General features: G+C 35.7%; 1 protein-coding gene across 2 annotated transcripts; it reads left to right on the forward strand.

Annotated features, from left to right (window-relative positions):
• The first annotated feature begins 3,238 nt into the window (after positions 1–3,238).
• Positions 3,239–18,478, forward strand: LOC109035230 (propionyl-CoA carboxylase alpha chain, mitochondrial). 2 transcript variants are annotated; one of them, XM_019048792.2, is made up of 15 exons: positions 3,239–3,509; positions 4,441–4,647; positions 5,611–5,778; positions 6,838–6,949; positions 8,082–8,217; positions 9,009–9,111; positions 9,865–9,959; positions 10,589–10,809; positions 11,328–11,476; positions 12,538–12,682; positions 14,030–14,337; positions 15,490–15,626; positions 16,279–16,360; positions 17,258–17,363; positions 18,295–18,478. In XM_019048792.2, the coding sequence occupies exons 1-15, from the start codon at positions 3,429–3,431 to the stop codon at positions 18,408–18,410; spliced, it is 2,166 nt and encodes a 721-aa protein (XP_018904337.2). In that variant the 5' UTR covers positions 3,239–3,428; the 3' UTR covers positions 18,411–18,478. The 2 variants fall into 2 exon arrangements, with proteins under 2 accessions (XP_018904337.2, XP_018904339.1); XM_019048794.2 differs by having other exon boundaries at positions 4,475–4,647.
• Positions 18,479–20,371: the final 1,893 nt, after the last annotated feature.

The following is a 20,371-nucleotide window of genomic DNA, read 5'->3' on the forward strand; positions in this document are numbered from 1 at the left end:
TTACGATTTTTGCACGTTTCCGCGCGGAGTTCCGGCGAGTCAACTGAGCGCCGGCAAGCTGCACGAAGCGCGTTTCTTATCAGCGCTGCAGACCGGCCGACGTTATCAACTGTTCCGTGGCCGAGTGGTAGAGTGTTCGCCTACCGTTCCATCGATCGCGGGTTCGAGTCCCGCTTCGTACATAGCTTTTGGGGTCCGCCGCAATGCATTTTTACAAGTTTCCTTTATTTTTATCACACACCAAGGGGTCCGCCCCCTGGCCGCTACGCGGCACAAACCCCGGGGCGAAAAGGCCCGCTTCGCGGCAAGCGAAATCATCGAAATCGACCGTTGCCGGTTGCAAATTCAGAGTAAGGAAAAAGTCATTAAGAATATTGTGTGGTGGGAAATTTTTATTTGAAACATCATTTTATCATTCAATTCAAATTATTTACCCAGTAACCGTCAACGGTTGATTTCGATGATTTCGCTTGCCGCGATGCGGGCCTTTTCGCCCCGAGGGTTGTGCCGCGTAGCGGCCAGGGGGCGGACCCCTTGGTGTGTGATAAAAATAAAGGAAACTTGTAAAAACGCATTGCGGCAGACCCCAAAAGCTACGATACGAAGCGGGACTCGAACCCGCGACCGATGGAACGGTAGGCGAACACTCTACCACTCGGCCACGGAACAGTTGATAACGTCGGCCGGTCTGCAGCGCTGATAAGAAACGCGCTTCGTGCAGCTTGCCGGCGCTCAGTTGACTCGCCGGAACTCCGCGCGGAAACGTGCAAAAATCGTAACTTTAAAAATCGATATCTCGAGAACGGTTGGGAGGTGGCGGCTAAAAAAAAATACGTCAACCTTAGATTTGTCTCTTCTTCATGTACAAGCAAAATGAACCCAATCCCAGGATGTCACTTCGTAGACTCCCCTTGTGAGAGTTTTTACCCTCATGTTCTAATACAGAGTGGTTAAATAAAATTGATGCGTTAGATATTCTTGGTCTCTCATATTTATACACAACTACATGGATGATGAATACATGAAAATTATTTCTATGGGAATAAACTTAGGTACAAAAGTTGAGGCTCATCATAAAGCTCATTAATATTTACAAATTAGTATATTCTCTTTTTGCAAAACTTTCATTAGTTGCCATTTTCAAGTAGTGATGTGCAGTTCGGACTAAAAGCTTCCATTTTGTATGTTTTGTTTTTTAATGATGTATCTCAAGTGGGGGAGGGGGGGGGGGGTTCATTTATGAAAAAAAAGTTAGTGTTTGTGCCCCCACCCCCTAAATTTTGAGAGGCCTCATGAGTAGTCTCTTTTAATCTATAATCGCAAGATTTCAAGTCTGTATCTCAATTTGTTCAAAAGTTGCAAGGGGGGTGCGGGCTTTTGAGTCACCCAGTAACACATTAATGAACAAAGAGCGCAACAAAGAATCCATTTGAATTTGGTTCCGAATAAAAAACTTGGTAGTCCAGATCATAACCTCTTACTCTAAATTATTGGTTGTCAATGAAGGTTTAAAAAGAGTTGGAAATATTTTCCGAATTTTTGAATGAGCAAAAAATGCCAAATTGAGATTTCATGAAATGACTCATATGTATCTTCTTATATTAATTAAGGACATATATTATGCCTTAAGCTTCTGGTTGCAAATGTTTTGAAATACTCTATTTAAAGAAAAAAAAAGTCTCATGTGAGAGAAATTTAGTACTTCACCAAATTGACAATATGATATTTTTTTTAGAAGTTTGAAAACCCTGATTTTCTAATCAGTTTAGACGACTTAAGGGTAGAATTTCAAATCTCAATAACTATAATGTGGTCATTGTCTAATTTTTTTCCCTTTAATATAACGGAGAATAATCTCTAAGAATATTTTTTGTAACCATTTAAAATTATTTGCAGGAAATTTTAATAAAGATAGGTGAAGGATATTTTTTGAAATGCAGAAATTAACTGGGCTACATTTAGCGAAAAGGAACCACATGACATTCGTAGGAAAATTGAGTTAAGGATATCTCTGAGTTTCTCCAGAGCCGTTTTTTCCCTACCTGACGAAAATCTATGGTCTGCAAAAAATATGCAGAGTGCAATTATTGGACTCAAATTTGGTTTTTCACATCGAGCCCTATGAAATAAAGAAAATTAAAATGTTCTTTTCTTATTTTCAATTACCTAAAGCAATGCCATCTGGTTCCTTTTCACCAGTCACTATTCCAATGATGAGGACAACTACTCATTTGAGAAGAACAAAATGTGTCAGGAGGATATACCTAATTGAATGAGGCATTGGTATAGCTCTCTCTTTGATACCTTTAAATTTCTACAACTTGTGAAAAATAAATAAAAAAAAAAATAATTTGAAAGGAGAGAAGAGGTGTCGAAAAAAATCGTGCTAGGCCATGACACTGATTTTCAATTTTTACTCTAAGATTGGCGTTTTTGCACACGAATATACTTAATAGTTGAAACACAACTTATAGTTACAATGCGCACCAAATAGGGGCGTGTTACCTAATCGAATTTCTTCATAATTTTGAGTCTTGTTTATCTATATTGCCGCACTAAGGAAAAACGCCTTACGAAAATTCGAGAACTGCCAAATTTCCTCCAATAAAATGTTTTTTTTTTTTTTTTTTTTTTTTTGAGGAGAGTTATAGATATTTTCTCCTGAAATTTTCGGATGATATAGATCTAATTACGAAGAAAATTCTCTGAAAAATTGAACGGAAAATGTCCACAAGTTTTCCTGAATATTCGTATTTGATCAAGGCAATTTGGCAATCGACGGAGGTCCATACGGCGTTTTTCATCAGCACGGCCGTATAGCAAGCCCGCGGCAATGACGTGAAACAGAAAGTGCAATTAACCCGTTTCACGATTATCAGTATAAAGAAGGAGGGGAGGGCTGGGACTGAGGAAAAACGCCGTATGAACCCTCAGGCGTTGCCAAATTTCCTTTGATAACACACGAATTTCCTGGTAGACTCATGAATATTTCTCTTCCAATTTTTCAGATAATTTTGTTGCTATTTCGCCTTAAGTTCCTGGAAATTTCTCGGAAAAATATTCCTAACTTTTCGCAGAAATAAACATTTTAACAAAGGAAATCTGGCAACTCTTGAATGTTCATACGGCGTTCTTCCTTAGGACGGCAGTGTAGCGGTGTCGCGTCGCGTCGGTGAGAAAAAAATAAAAAATCGGAAGATATGAAAAGAAAAGCCATTATCCGCATCCGAGAGGCCGCGCTCGCACTGATAGCCGCTATCAGTGTTTACGAATTCGCGCGAATACAACCGGTTCCGATTCGGTGTTATTCGATGAAAATGAAACCGACCCTTTTGACGTAACCGCGGCGCGATCCTCATTTCGGCACCGTGTAGCGTTCGTAACTTGGATCCCTTCAGCATCCTCTTGGATCCCTTTCGGCCGGAGCAATGGTTAAATATCATCAAGTTGTGCTGCTTTTCAGCCACATCGGCAAGAACTGTTGTGTACCTCACGGCCCGTCAGCCAAGGTAAAATTATTGTTACATTATCATCGTTAATTTATTATTTTTATTATATTAAGTCTCCTCTTGTTCAGAGATTTGCCATGGAACAGTTTAAAGTTTAGAAATAACGAAATACCCAACAGTTTGCCTCGCAGTGCATTTACCTACTATTGTTCTCGGAATTCTCTCCATAAAATAAAATTTTTTGGGTGAATCTTATTTTAGTTTAAAAATTAAAATGTAAATGTAATGTACTATTAAAGAAAGGATTCAAGTACAAAAGAGACTAGGTAGGTATAATTTAAAATTTAAAACGTAGCGTTATCTGAAATGAGAACTAATATTACCAGCTCATTAAGTGCTCATCAACGGCTAATAAACTTAAGGTTAGATATTTAATTCTGTTTAACTCTGAATTATATTGTGTAATTTTTTTATTTTTTATTTTACCATTATTGTTACATTATCATCGTTAATTTATTATTTTTATTATATAAGTGTCCTCTTGTTCAGAGATTTGCCATGGAACAGTTTAAAGTTTAGAAATAACGATATACCCAACAGTTTGCCTCATTTGGGGGAGGCAGTTTGCACAGAGCATGGAGGATGACACCCCCCCCCCCCTCCCTCAGGCCCGCTCCATAAAAAACTGCGATTCATGCTTTTGTAGGATCAGTAGCTGTGAAAAAATTTTTTGCCTCTCGAGGCAGAGATTTAATGGCAAAGTTCTCAACGAGGTTTCCAACATTTTTTCCAAAATGCCTTATTCTTAAATGAAATCTTGCAGAATGCTCAATATTAGTATATATATATAAGTATGCTGCAACTTAAATCACAGAGTAAATCTCCCTTGCAGTTAGTAATGTATTTAATGTTGATGTACAGTCTTTGTTTCCTCTTATTGTCTAATACAAGCTTTAACATATCTTTCACAGTTTTTTCATATTTCTTTCAGAAATTGTTCACTAATCAGCTGCGCCGAATTTCAGGGATTCAACAACATGACACAATTTACTTCAAGGATCCTATCGACTCATCAGAGAAACACTTTCACAAAATTCTCATCTCAAATCGTGGTGAAATTGCCTGCCGCGTCATCAAAACTGCCAAAAAAATGGGGATAAAAACTGTAGCAGTTTACTCCACAGCCGACTCAAATTCTGTAAGTCTGTGTTTTATTTTTTTATATTTTTTTTAAAATTAAAGATCTTTGAGGACATTGATTCATTACATTGTGCAGTGCATCTTTACAAGAGGCTCTGTTCCTTTGCAGAATGTTTTTTCCTAAAAAAAATCCAACATCTAACTTCAGTTACAAAGATTTTATTTACAACTTTTGGTTTGACCCTTTAGCAATACTGCTCTAATATTTTTAGAGTCTCATTACCTATGAACTAGAGTCCAAACTGCTAGGCAACGAGAAAAATCCCTCTTCAGAGGATGTACAATTTTCTTCTTTTCAATACAAAGAGAAACATTTTTGTGATTCACATTCTGATTGCGTGATCGATGAAAATTTTGCTACTGGTAGCGAGTCTTAAATTGTCCAATCAAATTTTGGTATGAATAGGATCCATTAATAATCACAACCTGTCAAAAAATTTGAAGATTCAGAATATTTCCTGTGGACTGTAAGATTTGTTTAAATTGATGCATCCATATTCTTCCTTGTAATATGCATGATTAAAGGATCTCATAAAATATGTAATGCATACCTATTAATATATTTTGTTCTTGATTCAACAAAATTATTCTTTGCTCTATGCAACATTTATCCTCTAAAAATAAAATTAAAAGTAATGAAAATAATTGAATTTTATTTTTATATTTGCTGCTTCTCCAAACATGCTTCAATAACTTCTTCTAGTCTAAATAATATATTCTGCACAGTTCTTTTAAAACTAGCATCAAAGTTTAAAACTTTAGCGTTGAAGAAGATTTCTTTATTTTTAATCAAAAACCAGATCAAAAAGTGATTTCAGACATGACAAAATCCAATGCAAAATCAAAACAATGAAATTTATGGTCTTTTGTTCAAGCATGTTTCTGCAGTTGCAATGTTATTTTTCCCTTCTGATTGTTGCTTGTTATTACTCCTAACAATTAATCATTTCCTTTTGTACAGCTACATGTCAAAATGGCTGATGAAGCTGTATGTATTGGACCTCCTGCAGCAAAGGAGTCTTACTTGGATACGGAGAAAATTCTGAAAGCAGTTGAGGATACTGGAGCGCAAGCTGTTCATCCAGGTTATGGATTCCTCTCTGAAAATTCACAATTTGTTGCAGAATTGGTAAACACTTGTTAAACTTCCTGTTGGCTTCATTCAAGATAAATTTCATTTGGACGGATAAAGTACACTTTTAAAATACGCTTAAAATGTAGAGTTCTGCAAAATATTCCTAAGTTTTCTGTTATCCACTGAAGCTTTCAACTTTTCTTTTTATTTAGTTCATTTGCATGAATTAGATTGCATTTTGCAAGAAGGAACAAAGAGCATTCCAATGTCGCTAAGATTGTGCAACTTTTTTTACTCTGAAAAAAATCAATAATTTAAACACATTTGATTTTTAATCTCAAAAAACTACAAATTCAAGATAAAAATTGCCTCGTGAATTTAATTTTTTGCACAATGTCAGTAATTTTATTGCAAAAAAATGTAAGTTGCTCAATCGTAGCAACATTGGAATGCTCTTAGTTCCTTTTTACAAAATGCAATCCAAATGTCACATGCAAAAAGTGAAATGCCTTTTAAATGATAAGGAAATAATTTTTAAGCATAGTATTATTCAAATTGTCACATAAAATCCTCAATTTTTAAAGCTCATAATGGCCAAGAGGTCTTAAAAAATATTTAAAATAATAATGAACTTTATCTGCTGCCGAATTCCTTTATTTTTGTGCAGGGTCCTTATAAGTGAACTTACAGCAAAAAACATATTGGAGTTGAAATTAAGCAACAGTATAGCTTGGTAGTGGTGTCTCCATATATCTTCACGCTTTATTTTTGCGATAGAAAACTATCTAACGTTTTTGCATGAACTTTTTAGAGATGAATTTAAAGTAAGCAGGGGAAAATCATTCAGTCTATGGTGTATTGCAAAGTGAGGGAACTCCTTTTATTCTTCAGAATATGGAATCTAAAATAGTAATATTATCTTTCCTGTACAGCTGCATCAATAGATGCTTACTTATCTTCGACATTAGTCCAACTTATCAATAGGACTCTTTAATGACAATGAAACACCCTCATCATAACATTGATTTCTTAAAGTGACTGTTCATAGCTGTTGCATGAAATATTTTCTGAATTAATTTTTTAAACCTTATTCTTTATCTTCCTCAATATTAGGAGAAACGTAACATCGTGTTTATTGGTCCATCAGCAAAAGCCATAGTGGGTATGGGCGACAAGCTGGAGTCTAAAAGACTTGCCATGGCCGCTGGAGTCAACACAATTCCAGGTGTGTTTTAAATTAGAGTCATTCTGATGAAAAGTCTAGGATTTTTATCACACTTAGGATCGTGGATACTTAAAAGTTTTGGTAGAATCAGCTATCTATAATTTTATCAAGGTAAGAACAAAACTGTCATGTGAGTAGTGAAAAAGTCACTAACGCATTTTGACTCAGACAATTTGAAATGCTCAGGGTCTCTAACGACTGAAAAAGTTAGAGAGGTGCAATCAGGCAGGGAGAGAAAACACGTAGCCAGGAGAGTTTCAGACGCTCATTTAAGGTAGTGGTTTTTTGCATGACTCTATAGCACTTCAATACTTAGTCCTGCAGTGCTCTCCAAAGGTCTATAGTGAATTAATTAATTCGAGCCTCCTCTGATTCGCATGTACACTTTGTGCTGAGCCTTGTTCTTTTTTAGGTTTATTTTGATTGGGAAGAAAAGGTCCAGGAATGTCAGGGCACAAGGAAAATAAAATTTTGCTGGACACCCTATTACTGAAATTGAGGCTATAAAAATGAGTGTAAAAATACATATTTTAATATGTATAAATATATATGTTATTATAATTGTAATGTTATGTGTTGGGAACTGTAGTAAAACATGGAGGTAAATAAAACGTGTGAAAGCAATCCTCATCGCTGTCTTTCCAATTTCTAAGATTTTCAGTAGAAGAGTTTTTTCTTGCAACATGATAGCCTCTTCAACTCGTCTGTCAATTTCAATCCTTGAAACCAAAAAAAAAAAAAAAAAAAAAAAAAAAAAAAAAAAAAAAAAAAAAATATAATATATATCAAGTACCTTAACATAAACAGAGCACCCAACAAAACTACAAGCAGTGTTTAAAAGAATTAATTGACCCCATCTTCAAATAATCAATTTGGGGTAATACTTTACGAATCCTCAATTGAATTTTAATTTTTACAAAAATATAAGAAACTCAAGTAAAAGCTCTCCTCAATCTTGTTCTCTCTTCCCTCTCTCGAGGAAACTTTGCTTGAAAATATCTCCAACTTTTTATCCATTGAGAATCTCTGCTAATATTTCATACATTGTAAGGAAAGTGAATGCAAGCAGTTAATTGAAATTGCTCAATCAACTGAAATCGACATTTAATGATCCTAATTTTATCATGCTCAGGTTTTGATGGAGTCATTAAAGATGCAGACCATTGTGTTAGCATATCTCGTGATGTCGGTTATCCAGTAATGATCAAGGCCTCAGCTGGAGGAGGAGGAAAGGGCATGCGCATCGCATACAATGATAATGACGCTCGGTTCGTCTCTTTCGCATTGATTGATTATTTAGGAATAGCCAATATAGATGCATCTACATGAACGACAATGAAGCCGAGTTGTGCATAAGTAAGAGACAGAGCTTCAGGAAATTGTGCCAAATTCTAATTTTGAACACCCAATCTTATGTACTTTCATTTGAAAAAAACCAAAAAAAAATCCAGAGCACACACATAGATACTTTTATACACGCATAAGATCACTAATTAATAGTGGTTCTGATTCTCTCATCTGGCACTTATTTTCCGCCTCAAAGTTTAATGTCCTGGATTGGTTCTACCATTAGATAGAGGCAGAGTTTCGAAAGACTTCAGGACTGTTGTCCGTACCTACTACCTTGCCACGGAAAAACCCCGTATGAACCTTTGTCGGTCGCCAAATTTCCTTTGATCAAATACAAATTTTTAGGAAAACTTGTGAATATTTGCCGACCAATTTTTCAGAAAATTTTCTTTGTAATTAGATCTATATCATCTAAAAATTTCAAGAGATAATGTTCACAACTCTCCTCAAAAAAACATTTTATGAAAGGAAATGTGGGAATTCTCGAATTTTCATAAAGCGTTTTTCCTCAGCATGGCAGCATAGTAGAGCAATAAAAAGCAGGAGCTGTTAATAATTGTGTTCTAATTTTTCACTGTAATTTTGTAAATTTTTTAGCATTGATCTTTTCAAATGGAGCTTTGAAAAGAGAAAGTGTGTCCTTAAACAGCACTTCTGACAACGGATCCTACTACCATTAATTTTGATCTTTTTCAACTTCTGATTTCAGTGAGGGCTTCAAACTTTCTTCTCAAGAGGCAGCATCAAGTTTTGGAGATGATAGGATGCTTGTGGAAAAATTCATTGACACACCAAGACACATTGAGATCCAGGTATGTTACTGAACGCAGCCTTCAATATTTTTTTCGCTCTTCTTTTCTCGAGTTTTACACTTTCATAAAAAATTGCTCATATTCAGAGTCCTTAAGGATTGAGGCTATATTAATGGTGAAACTTCAAAAATGCATATCTTGGTTGCGGTTTTTAAAAATCTCCATTCCTATTTTATTTTGTAAAAGGAGACATCATGACTTGAAATATTTACAGAATATTCTGAACACAAGGAAGACAAATCACCAGAATTTTCAAGAAATGATGATTAGTAGTTTTCCATGTAGAAAATAAAGTATAACAGGAAGTCTGCAATGCTGCAAACGGAGATATGCATTTTTGCAGTATCGATGTATAATTGAAAATCTTAGGACTTTTTAAAATTGCAGATGATTAATTATCCACCAAAGCACTCTGAAAAAGTTTCAAGAATTCATTCGCAGAAAAACTGGAAACTTGTGAAACTTATAAAAATATGGATTTATAAGAAAATCAGCCATCAAAAAGCACACTGATTCAATAGCGTGTCAAAAGATAACAAGTTTTAATTTTAAAACTGCCTCCAGAATTTAGTTTGAAAATTCATTGAATTTTACTTGTTTGAAGTTGTGTAGTTTTAAGAAAAAGCAAATTCTTTCCATGAATGGGAGTCCAACAGTTAATTATTCTATACCCTGTCATTTTTCTTCTTTGAAATATGTTTGATTATAGTTACGTTTTTGACCTATTAACATTTTGTAGTACGTTTAATGCAGGTATTAGCAGACAAGCATGGTAATACAATATATCTCAACGAGCGAGAGTGTAGTATTCAAAGGCGGAATCAAAAAGTAATTGAAGAAGCTCCCAGGTAATTGTTTAATGCTCTTTCAATGATGTTTCCTTCCAGACATTTTACTTTCACGGAGTGTTGTTCTTGTTAATAAAGTGGCAAGCAATGTTTCAGGACTTTAAAAACCAGCAGCTGTAGTTTCATGTATAGTTACAGAAGCAAATATTGTTTATTTTTACGTATGATTCAACAGTACTAGGATACTAAAACGTCTTCTCTGTTTTCCTTTTCTTAGAAAATAAATAAATGAATGACAAGATTAGTAATAATAGGTCAAATTAAATACATGAAGTAAACAGACTTTGCTCCTTCATTTTTATTCTCTTGTCAGTTTGACACTAAAGTTATGAAAATTATTTCTCCGTTAATTCATTCAACTTTTATTTCAAGCTTTAAATCAATAATTTCTTCTGTCACATTAAAAATCTTCGTAATGCAATCCTGAGGAAAAAAAATTAAGGATTCAATCAATTTAGAACTACTTGATTTTCATTTGATAATTACTCTCTTTATTAGAAGGAAAATTTCTCCTCCTCCTATCTTTTCAGAATATCTTCGTGACCCTGCACACATAATGTCTTTAGGTACCTAGGATAACCAATAACTTATGTTGTTTGCAAAAAAGCATTAACCTGTCTATTTTTCAGCATATTTTTGGATGCCGCAACACGGGCAAAAATGGGAGAGCAAGCCGTCTCTTTATGCAAACGCCTTGGTTACTACTCAGCCGGGACTGTGGAGTTTTTAGTGGACTCCCAGAAGCAGTTTTACTTCCTAGAGATGAACACTCGTCTGCAAGTCGAACATCCTATCACAGAGTCTATTACTGGTATTGATCTTGTTCATCAGATGATTCGTGTCGCAGAAGGTACTTTCACTGCTCTTACATTAATCTTAACTTATTAAAGTAAAGTTGATTTAAAGTTCAGTGATCCCAGGCGTCCGCCTAATATCTCCGCATTGACCATAAAGGTTTGGGGAAGCAGCAAGGGATCTAAAAGATACTTCCTCTTTGTTGTGAAATTTCATAAAATTAATACCCATTTGTGGCGGTTTATCTGTGGAGTAATCATTTTAAATGTGTGTACGGAAGAGGAATGAATTTAAGTACGTTCTTTAAGGATGCAGTAAGCTATCTCTCAAAAGCCCGTAAACTTATATCAGTAAGAAGGCCCCATCATCAGTGGTGTGTGGTTTCTACATACTGCAGCTCTCTCTTGCTATGGGACAATCTTAGAATAATGTACAAGCATATATCCTAAGGTACAAACACAGACATGGAAATTTTAAGGCAAAGTTTCATTTTCTTATCGGATGAAAAAAATTACATAGCAAACAATAGGCTTTTTAAAATTATTTTATAAATTTGTATTTTTTTTTCTACAGGTTATTCATTAAAACACACACAGAGCGACATTGAAATCAGAGGCTGGTCAATAGAAAGTCGTGTTTATGCTGAGGATCCGTACAAAAATTTTGGCTTGCCCTCCATCGGACGTCTTTACAAGTATATTGAGCCAACACATATTCCGGGGGTAAGATCTTTTTTTCTCTATACTTTGGCAGGATCAAAATTTTCTTGCTTCTTCAAATGAACGGAATTTGAATAGTCGATCCTTTAATGGATCACTCCTGACTGAAAGAAGCAGTAGGCACTTGAACCATTTTGTCTATTAATCTTGATAATTTTTACAATTGAACCACCAAAAATGTTAATTTTGGCCTCTTTTCTGTCAAAAAGACCTTGTGCATTTCTCTAGCCAACAAGTAAGTGTGAACAAGTGTTCAGTATTGTACCTCATAGTGTACTTCCCTTGGCTTTTTTTGGTGCTCTGATCGACATCGACTGTGAAACTACCAGACCATATATCTCAGTTTGCGACTTTGTAGACTTCCTGTCATACTTTATTTTTTAAATGGAAAACTACTCAACGTCAATTCTTGGAAACCTACGTTATTTTTCTTCTTTGTGCCAAAAAAACTAGGTGAAAACTTCAAGTTATGATATCGATTTGTTATCCTTAAAAAAAAATTAGAACCAGAGCAGAGATTATATTAAATCCACAAACGAGAAGTGGTTGGTAGTTTCACTGTCAATATGTATCTTCATTTTCGCCTTAGCATCATAATTATTTTTGCAAAAATACCCATTGATTTTGAGATTTTGGATTTAAAAGAAAGTCCGAACAAATGGCTGAGGCTACTCGCTTAGGATGAATAAGTTTTGCACGGAACCTGCGCAATTGTTGCTTGATGACCTTGGATGAAGAGTTGGAAAATTATTCAGATTTTTCTAAGCAGAAAATATCTAGGAAACACCTTTTACCTTCTTTTTTCACCTCTTTCCCTGCATATTGCAAAAGATTAACTTTTTCAGTAGGTATTTTTGCAAGACTTGGAGAGGATTGACTTAATTTGAGTGAAGGCTCGGCAAGCGAGAGCTATCTACAGCACTGTTAGATACCCAACTCTCATTTCAAAATCATCTAAAAGTCTTACGCCTAGAGAAGAGGTGTAATACTCCATCATCAAGAATAAAAAAAAAATCCCTTTACTAATCTCAAGACTATGATTTTTATTTTTTGCTTGAGAACAGGTGCGATGTGATAGTGGTGTTGAGGAAGGAAGTGCTATTAGCGTCTACTACGATCCAATGATATGCAAACTAGTCTGTTCCGGCCCGACCAGACAGGATGCTATCGCCACAAGTTTAGCTGCTCTCGATTCATACGTAATTAGAGGTATTTTCTGTTTCAAATCTGCTTTAGTAATTACTGGTAGTTTAAGTGTCAAATAGTTCGTGTAGAAAAATTGTCTTGTCTTCAAAGCTAATATTTTTATCAAATAATGTTAAGCTCTGAGGAACTAATGCCAAATAGAATGTAACTCAAGCTAGTCTGCATATTTATCTTGGCTCAGTCCAAGAGAAAATGTAAAGCTACATACCACAAAAACAGTACTCTCAGCATCGGCGAAAATTACGTGGGCAGTGGTAAATATTGGTACGGATTTTGACCTTGGGCAGCAGTCAATGACGCGTATTTGCGCCACAAATTGAAAAATATTTATGAAAGATTCCAAAGGACTATCATTTATTGTGTCGAAAAGTTAATCTTCTTTGCGTCTTTTTTCGGTTCTGTTCTGGGGATCTCTAAAAAAAGCATCTCAGCATCAAGCATCTCAGAGTTTCCGAATGGTTAACTCCTCTTTGTGATCTATTGTAAGAAAGATTTGAAAAAGGAGAGAGAAAAGAGAACAAATTCTAGCCCAATTTTTAAGTCTCTGTTATATATTTGGTCTGAAAGGTTGCCCCTCGAATTTCCTCTGTTTCAGCCGTTCTGGGCTGTTACAAATATGTGATAAGTAGGCACCTAGGTGTTTTTTTTCTTTTCTTTTTCTTTTTTTTTGCACCAAACGGTATGTTTTCTCATTCTCTTTTCAGTCATTTATTACTCGATGAAAGTTGTTAGATACAAAAACTTTATCGGTAAGGAGAAGCCAAAGATCACATGACGTTTTCACTTAATCAGTGGTTTGCGCCAAAATTTTCTTCCACACTCTCACCTTACTCAACTTAACCTTTGAACCTGTAATGAGGGCAGAATGAAAAGCTGTAAGCCGTTGCTTGCCTTGCTTGTTTTTGTGGCTTTGAAAGATTCAGAGGCCCTCAATTCAAATGAATCGCAAATACGGAATAAGGGAAAAGAAATATGAAAAAGAAAAACCGGAGCACGGATTTTTTTATGAGCTTAAACCCCCTAAAACTCCCTCAAGTTAGAACCATGGTGACTTAGTTCTCATCAGATGAGGGTGAATGAAGAATTTTACTTGAAGAATCACTAAAAAAATGTCTTATATGCAAGTACATAGCTTGAAAAAAAAAATCCTCAAAACAGGCTTCTCGGAAAAAAGGGGGGCTTGGGTCCATATTGAATTAAACGAGACCAAAATTTGACTCATATCCATGTTACTAAGGTCCATCTGAGTGGAGGAAAGTTTTTTAAAAAAAAGTAATTTTTGAAACATCCTAACGCCACAGCACCGTATCATTATCAGATCAGCCATTTTTCTTGCTTCTCGTTTTTCAGGAGTTACTCACAACATACCTCTTCTCAGGGATATTCTTACAGAAGATAATTTCACCTCTGGTAATATCAGTACAAACTACTTGCCTCAAACCTATCCCAAGGGATTCACAGGAAGAACATTGTCGGTCAGAGATGAGAAAAAACTTACTGCTCTAGCAGCTGCGATTTTTGTCAAGAAGGAGTTGAGGAGCTATGACCTTGTCTCGGGGAAATTGATGCATCCGCCACCAACCAAGTGGACGCTGGTCGTCATGTATCAGGACAAAGAAATTGATGTTGAAGTCGAGTTAGTAGGTGATAAAATCAAGGCAAGTTTTTTTTTTTTTTTTTTTTTAAACAATGTTAAGGTATTGCTCTCAGTTTGGAGAGGGTTCTGTAGGAGAACCATCTAGCAAAAAACCTGACTGTAAGAGATTTTTACATATCGATTATATTTTTTTTAAAAATATTTTGTAAACATTGATAGTCTTGTGGAACAAGCTATCATTTGAGGCTCTCTCCAGGATTAGGGCTCTTATTGAAAAATTGCGCTTGGGAAAAATGCATTTGAAGTTTTCATTATTACTTTCCGGCCACTGACTGTGATCAATTGAGGCTCTCTCCGGGATTAGGGATCTTATTGAAAAACTGCGCTTGGGAAAAATGCATTTGAAGTTTTCATTATTACTTTCTAGCCACTGACTGTGATTAACATCGGCGGTTGGAGTCCAAGCTCCGATGTAAGTACGCCACCGTCAAACTTGAAATTAATTATGCAAACTTACAATGCATTTTTCTCGAACACAATTGTTCCTGATGGGTTCTTTTTCTGGAAAACCTCTCAATTTAGTTGTAGCTTTGAGTTTCCCATATACGTCTTAACTGCACATAATCAAAAAATTGAAAGAGTGAAATCAAAATCCCCAAATTTACCGCTTACTCTGGGTAAAAAAATTTCCGAGGTTTACAGACAAAACTGTTCAGTCTGATTCTCCTGTACTGTCCAAAGGAAAAGCGCAGAATGAACATTTGAGAGTTGCTGAATTCCTTCGCTGAAATGCTCATTTCTGAGGAGAGTTACAAATATTTTCTCTTGAAACTTTCAAATAATTTACATCTGATTGCAAATGAAATTCTCTAAGAAATTCGCTGAAAAATTTTCATACATTTTCCTGAAAATTCATATTTTATCAAAGGAAATGTGGCAACGTCTGAAGGCTCATCTTGCGTTCGTCCTTAGCATGGCAAAATCTACCAAATGTTTTAATCATTTTGTGGGATGTAACTAGTATTGCTTCGACTATAGCAGGCCCAGGTGTCTACTACTCTTATCGTAAAAGTTAACTTTTTTACTGCATGGTAATTTATCTTTGGTGCAAACCAAAAAAGTTTCAACAGATCCTCCGTCATATATTTTTCCAGTTTTTCAGACATTTTAAATTTTTGGCTCCTAACATATCACCTCCTCTTTTCCCCTCCAGGTTTACATCAATGATGAAACTCTTGAAGTAAAGAACTCATTCAACTTAGCCAGCCCATTAATCCAATCAGAAATTGATACTGAGCCACTTACTTCACAGTTTGTCTCCAAAACTCCAGCCGGACACATCCACTTAATGTAAGTATATGTTGAAATTACATAACGCACATAAATTTTGACAAAATATTTTCCACAGGACATGTACGTGCAAATAGAATTGTTTTTAACAATTCAATTCATGGTTTTTTAAATGGGGAGAGAATATTAAGCTGGTGGATCTGGTAAGAACCTCGAATAACAAAACTCTAAACTTTGAGTCCTTCCAATTAAAATCTTTCCATCCAGCTCCCTTAAAATTTTGGTGGCTAAATGCAGAAAATTTTTAACTCAATCGTTACTTTTAAAAATCTCCCATTATGTTTCTTTTTCTTCAAGAAAAAGTAATGAAAATGCTTCCCTGCAATTCTGTGTAATTTTTCTTAATGAGTGTCTTGAAATTCATAGAAAATTTTCGTAGAAACTGCTGGTTTGTTTTACGTCAAAAAATTGAAGCATGAGTGTAGACTTACGATGTTGCAATCTTAGATGCACGTGCCTCGACTTGAGTCATCCATTACACAGCAATTTTTCAAAGATTGTTTTTGTCTTAAAATATTATATGTACTTATGGCACTGATAGGGTCTGAATAGAATGTCACGGACCAAGATGTACATGAGAACAAATGCATTCAGGAGGTCTTCATTTATATATTTTTCACATACGTCATAACTATATATTTTTTTTTTCTAGCTTTGAAGGATCTGATTACAAAATACGGGTGTTGACTAAAGACGCATCTGAATTGGCTGCTCTGTTACCCAAAAAACAGAAGGTAAGGACAGGTCATTACAAAAATCATCATAATTATTAAAAAATTATGAAATGAAAGGGAAGTCAATTAGAATTCTTAATTGGCATTTGTACAGGGTGTGTTGAAAATTTAGTATTTTAAAGGAGAGCCCGGGTATCCTTAAAGTAAATTTGTGCCCATCGTTTCTCTCTCTCTCTCTCCCCCTCTTTTCTTCAAATTAAAAAAATTAAAAATAATTGAAACTCACAGATTTTCACTTGAAGCAAGTTTAAAAAATTTGTTGCAAAATGAGGTGCACTGTGCAGTCCTGCAAATTTTGAGTTCCTTTTGCTTTAACCCGTCCAGTGGGACCTCTTTTGTCGAATTTTTACAAAACTTTTTTAATCCTGTTCAACTCACCTGGGCACTTTGAGCATTTAAAATGTAAGAAACATGTTATAAAATCTAATATATTTCTGACCTAATTTCATTAATTATTCAAAAAATTTCCCCCCTTTTTTGAATTTTACGTATTGTTTTAATTTACATCGGCATAATGCAACATAAAGTAGCCAAAGGCTATGGAGAGGTCAATGTTTATGAGAACTGACTTGATTGAAATTTTGACCTTCGAATTTATTGCGAATGCAAGAGGAAGAGGAAACTGGATTTGAGGGAACACGACAGGTATACTGGTACTTTTGCCAGTATCTAAGGAGGCAAAAGTATGGTGTCTGGGACCGGAGAAAACCGGGACTCATCAGGGAATGAAATATCTCATGGAAAATCTGAGAAAAATCAGGAAATCTGTGCCAGGAACTAGGAATCTCCTATTCTACCGGTCAGAGTTTATGTTGTTGCACCTGAGCCAACAACAGAAGGGGAAACAAATGCTGTGCAAATATAATGATACTAATGTCTTCAAAATTTTCTTTTCAGTCCAATGTGTCAAAGACTCTTTTGGCGCCAATGCCTGGCATTGTGAAATCAGTTACTTGCCAAGTAGGCGACAAAGTATATGAAGGCCAAGAGCTCTGTATCATAGGTAAGTTTTAGCTTTAATTTAATCATACCAGTTATGATGGATTATTGAGATAATTCTCATCCATTAACAAAGCCAGTGGCGTAAATGTAGGACCTGCGGGGAGGGGGGCTACGGCTCAGTCCGGCTACGGTAAATGTTGGGCCGCTGGGGGAGGGGGGCCCAATCGCCTGCGTGGGCCTGCGCTTCGTGGATTACGCTACTGAAAAAGGTAATGTTAAAATGCTGAAGTTTCTTCGAATAGTCTTAATAATGCCAACATCAAGCACTTATCAACTAAAGTAGAAAAAATTTTGGATGTCAAAAAGTCTTCTCAAGTGAATGATTACGCACACTAAAACATTTCTGCCATGCTAAGGAAAAACGCCGAATGAACATTTTTATTTGTAATCAAATCTGAATTATCTGAAAATTTTAAGAGAAAATATGAATAACACTCCTTTAAAAGAAACATTTCATCGAAGGAAATTTGGCTACTCTCGAACATTTGTACGCTGTCTTTCTGGTAGGTAGGTATCTGTGCACAGCAGCGTCATGCTCACCTCCAACCAATCCGCAATTGCTTGTGGACAGCAGCAATGTAACCATCTTTTTAATGGAAACTGGAAGCTTTTTTATTAGCCTTGAGGTCATACTTTTTGGAGGGGGGGGGGGGGGCAAAAATGGTCTTATACGGCTAAATAAAAGTGCTGTATTTTTGTTTTTGGATTTCTGTAGACACCCTGGTTACTGAGTTTTATGTTTTTGTGGACAAATGTCCTCCTTCTTGTACATGATTACCAATGAAATTTTAATATGGAGTTAAGACGAATATTTGAAAGCTCCTAAAACAAGCTTGAGTAGTTATTTTTTTAAAATGTTGATTTAATCATCAAAGGCTTAACCTGAATATTTCCTGAATGATCAACATGACAATTTATGTTCTTTTTTTCAGAGGCCATGAAAATGCAAAATTCTCTTCCTGCAACACAAGATGCAGTTGTAAAGACCATCAATATCAAAGCGGGAGACCAAGTTGCTGAAAGTGAAATTTTGATAGAATTTCAATGACATAAATTATATCTCTTTTTATGTTTTGTTATGTTTTACTCATTAATAAATTTTAACATTGTTTCTGACTTCATACGACCTTATTTAGTCTCTATACTGTTAAGAGAGGGTGTTCGTTATCTTTTTGGTCATTAATTCTGTGAGTGGCAGTGGCAAGGAAGTTTTTCAGGGTTATAGTATTATTATTCTTACGTAAATTTTTTTAAAAAAGAAAATTTGGGGCAATTTTAAAGGAACCACTTGCAACCAATGATGAATGAACTCTTGGAGTTTTTATGAAGATTCGCAACAGTCTCCTAAAATTGAGATTGGTTGCAAACTGAAAATCTTTCGTTAGACTTTCAGCTCGCAGAAAAGAAGAAATGTTGTGCTTTCAAAATTATATGCATCCAAAGAGGTTTGATTTGAATAACCAAGCAAATCTTATTTAAATGGAGCTGTGTATGATCCGTAATGTGCACATGGGAAAAATCTAGTTTGGAGAGAGTCAGTGCACCCACCAATAACATTCCTAATTCAATCAAAATGTGGATCCAAGCATGAGTCGTTCAGAGAGAAGAGTCAGTGACTTTACCAAACAGATTTTTCCCCCCAGGAAACTGTGCCCAAATGAGCTCTTTATTCCCTCTTCAATGAGAATTTCAGTTTTTTACCAAATTTTAACGCGCATTGGCAAAATCATCAACTCTTCCGTCTACATAGAATTTTCCCTTACATACCTTATTCAGTTCTGATGTCCATAATTTACTAATTTCCAAGACCAATCCACACAGGTCAGTCATTGCGCAGCTTTTTTGAAATCCACTCCCCCGCCCGGCCCTAACTCGCAGCACTCATTGTGACGTACTATTGAGTGCACCCATAAGAAATACATTGTATGCACTCAATACTACGTCACTGCGCAGTAGAGTACCAAAATTCGTCCTCGGGAATGACTGACCTGTGTGGATTGGTCTTGCTAATTTCGCTAATCAACAGCTAACCTCAGAGACCATGTATCTTATAGTTTGGGATACCGCAGACCTCTAGTTACATGCAATTTTCTATCTAGAAGGTTTCAGGACATTCCGTCAACAATTTTTCATCCTCGCACTTGTCTTGTCCAGTAATTTACGTCCACGCGTAAAATAAGCAACAGTGTCTTGATCCAAGCATCAGGAATGTTTTAGCCTGCATGAAAATTATACCGACAATATCGAAATGAGAAAATTGAGAGAGAAGATGTTATAAAATTAACATTAACTTTACGAACGATTATGATTAAAATCAAGGGAAATTTCGTCGCCATATTTTATTTAGTCCTATTTTCCTTTTCTTTTTACCGAAAAAAAAACCACGGTCCCTGATTTTGAATCGAAGGTATTTGGATTGTTACTTTTGTTTTTTATGGTGAAAATTAGAAGGGAGTCATAAATAATGACGCGTTGTCGAAGTGTCGCAGCGATTTTAGCGTTCGTCCCGCTCGCGAGGGTCGGCAGGGCGGTGAAGAGTCCAGACATCTTCGCAGTTTGAAACGCCTTCAATCCGGCGGAGCTGCAACATGCGTACACCCGTGGTCAAATAGTTGTATGTTACGCCTGCCGAAAACGAACTCAAATATCGATGGTTCATTCCACGCGAAATGGAGCTTATTTACCTGGATTGCAACGTTGCAAACCACATTTAACGCGTCAATTTCGATCAATATTTTTTGAAAGATACGCGCAGATTCTCTGAAAAATTAACAATAATTTTACGAACGATTATGATTAAAATCACGGGAAATTTCGTAGCGATATTTTATTTAGTCCTATTTCCCTTATTTTATTTTTACCGAAAAAAAACCACGGTCCCCGATTTTGAACCGAAGGTATTAGGATTGTTACTTTTGTTTTTTATGGTGAAAATTAGAAGGGAGTCATAAATAATGACAGGTGGATTGGTTCCTTTTTCATAAACTCAGTCCTATCAATGGTCTTCCT

This window comes from Bemisia tabaci, chromosome 1 (genome assembly GCF_918797505.1).
Source record: "Bemisia tabaci chromosome 1, PGI_BMITA_v3".
Classification (NCBI taxonomy): Eukaryota; Metazoa; Arthropoda; class Insecta; order Hemiptera; family Aleyrodidae; genus Bemisia; species Bemisia tabaci.

Bases quoted from the DNA above. Each gene is read 5' to 3' on its own strand.
- LOC109035230 (XM_019048792.2), top strand. From the start codon at position 3,429: ATGGTTAAATATCATCAAGTTGTGCTGCTTTTCAGCCACATCGGCAAG. The intron at 5,779-6,837 runs GTAAACACTTGT...CCTCAATATTAG, and splicing joins CACAATTTGTTGCAGAATTG to GAGAAACGTAACATCGTGTT. The intron at 16,361-17,257 runs GTAAGGACAGGT...TTTTCTTTTCAG, and splicing joins TGTTACCCAAAAAACAGAAG to TCCAATGTGTCAAAGACTCT.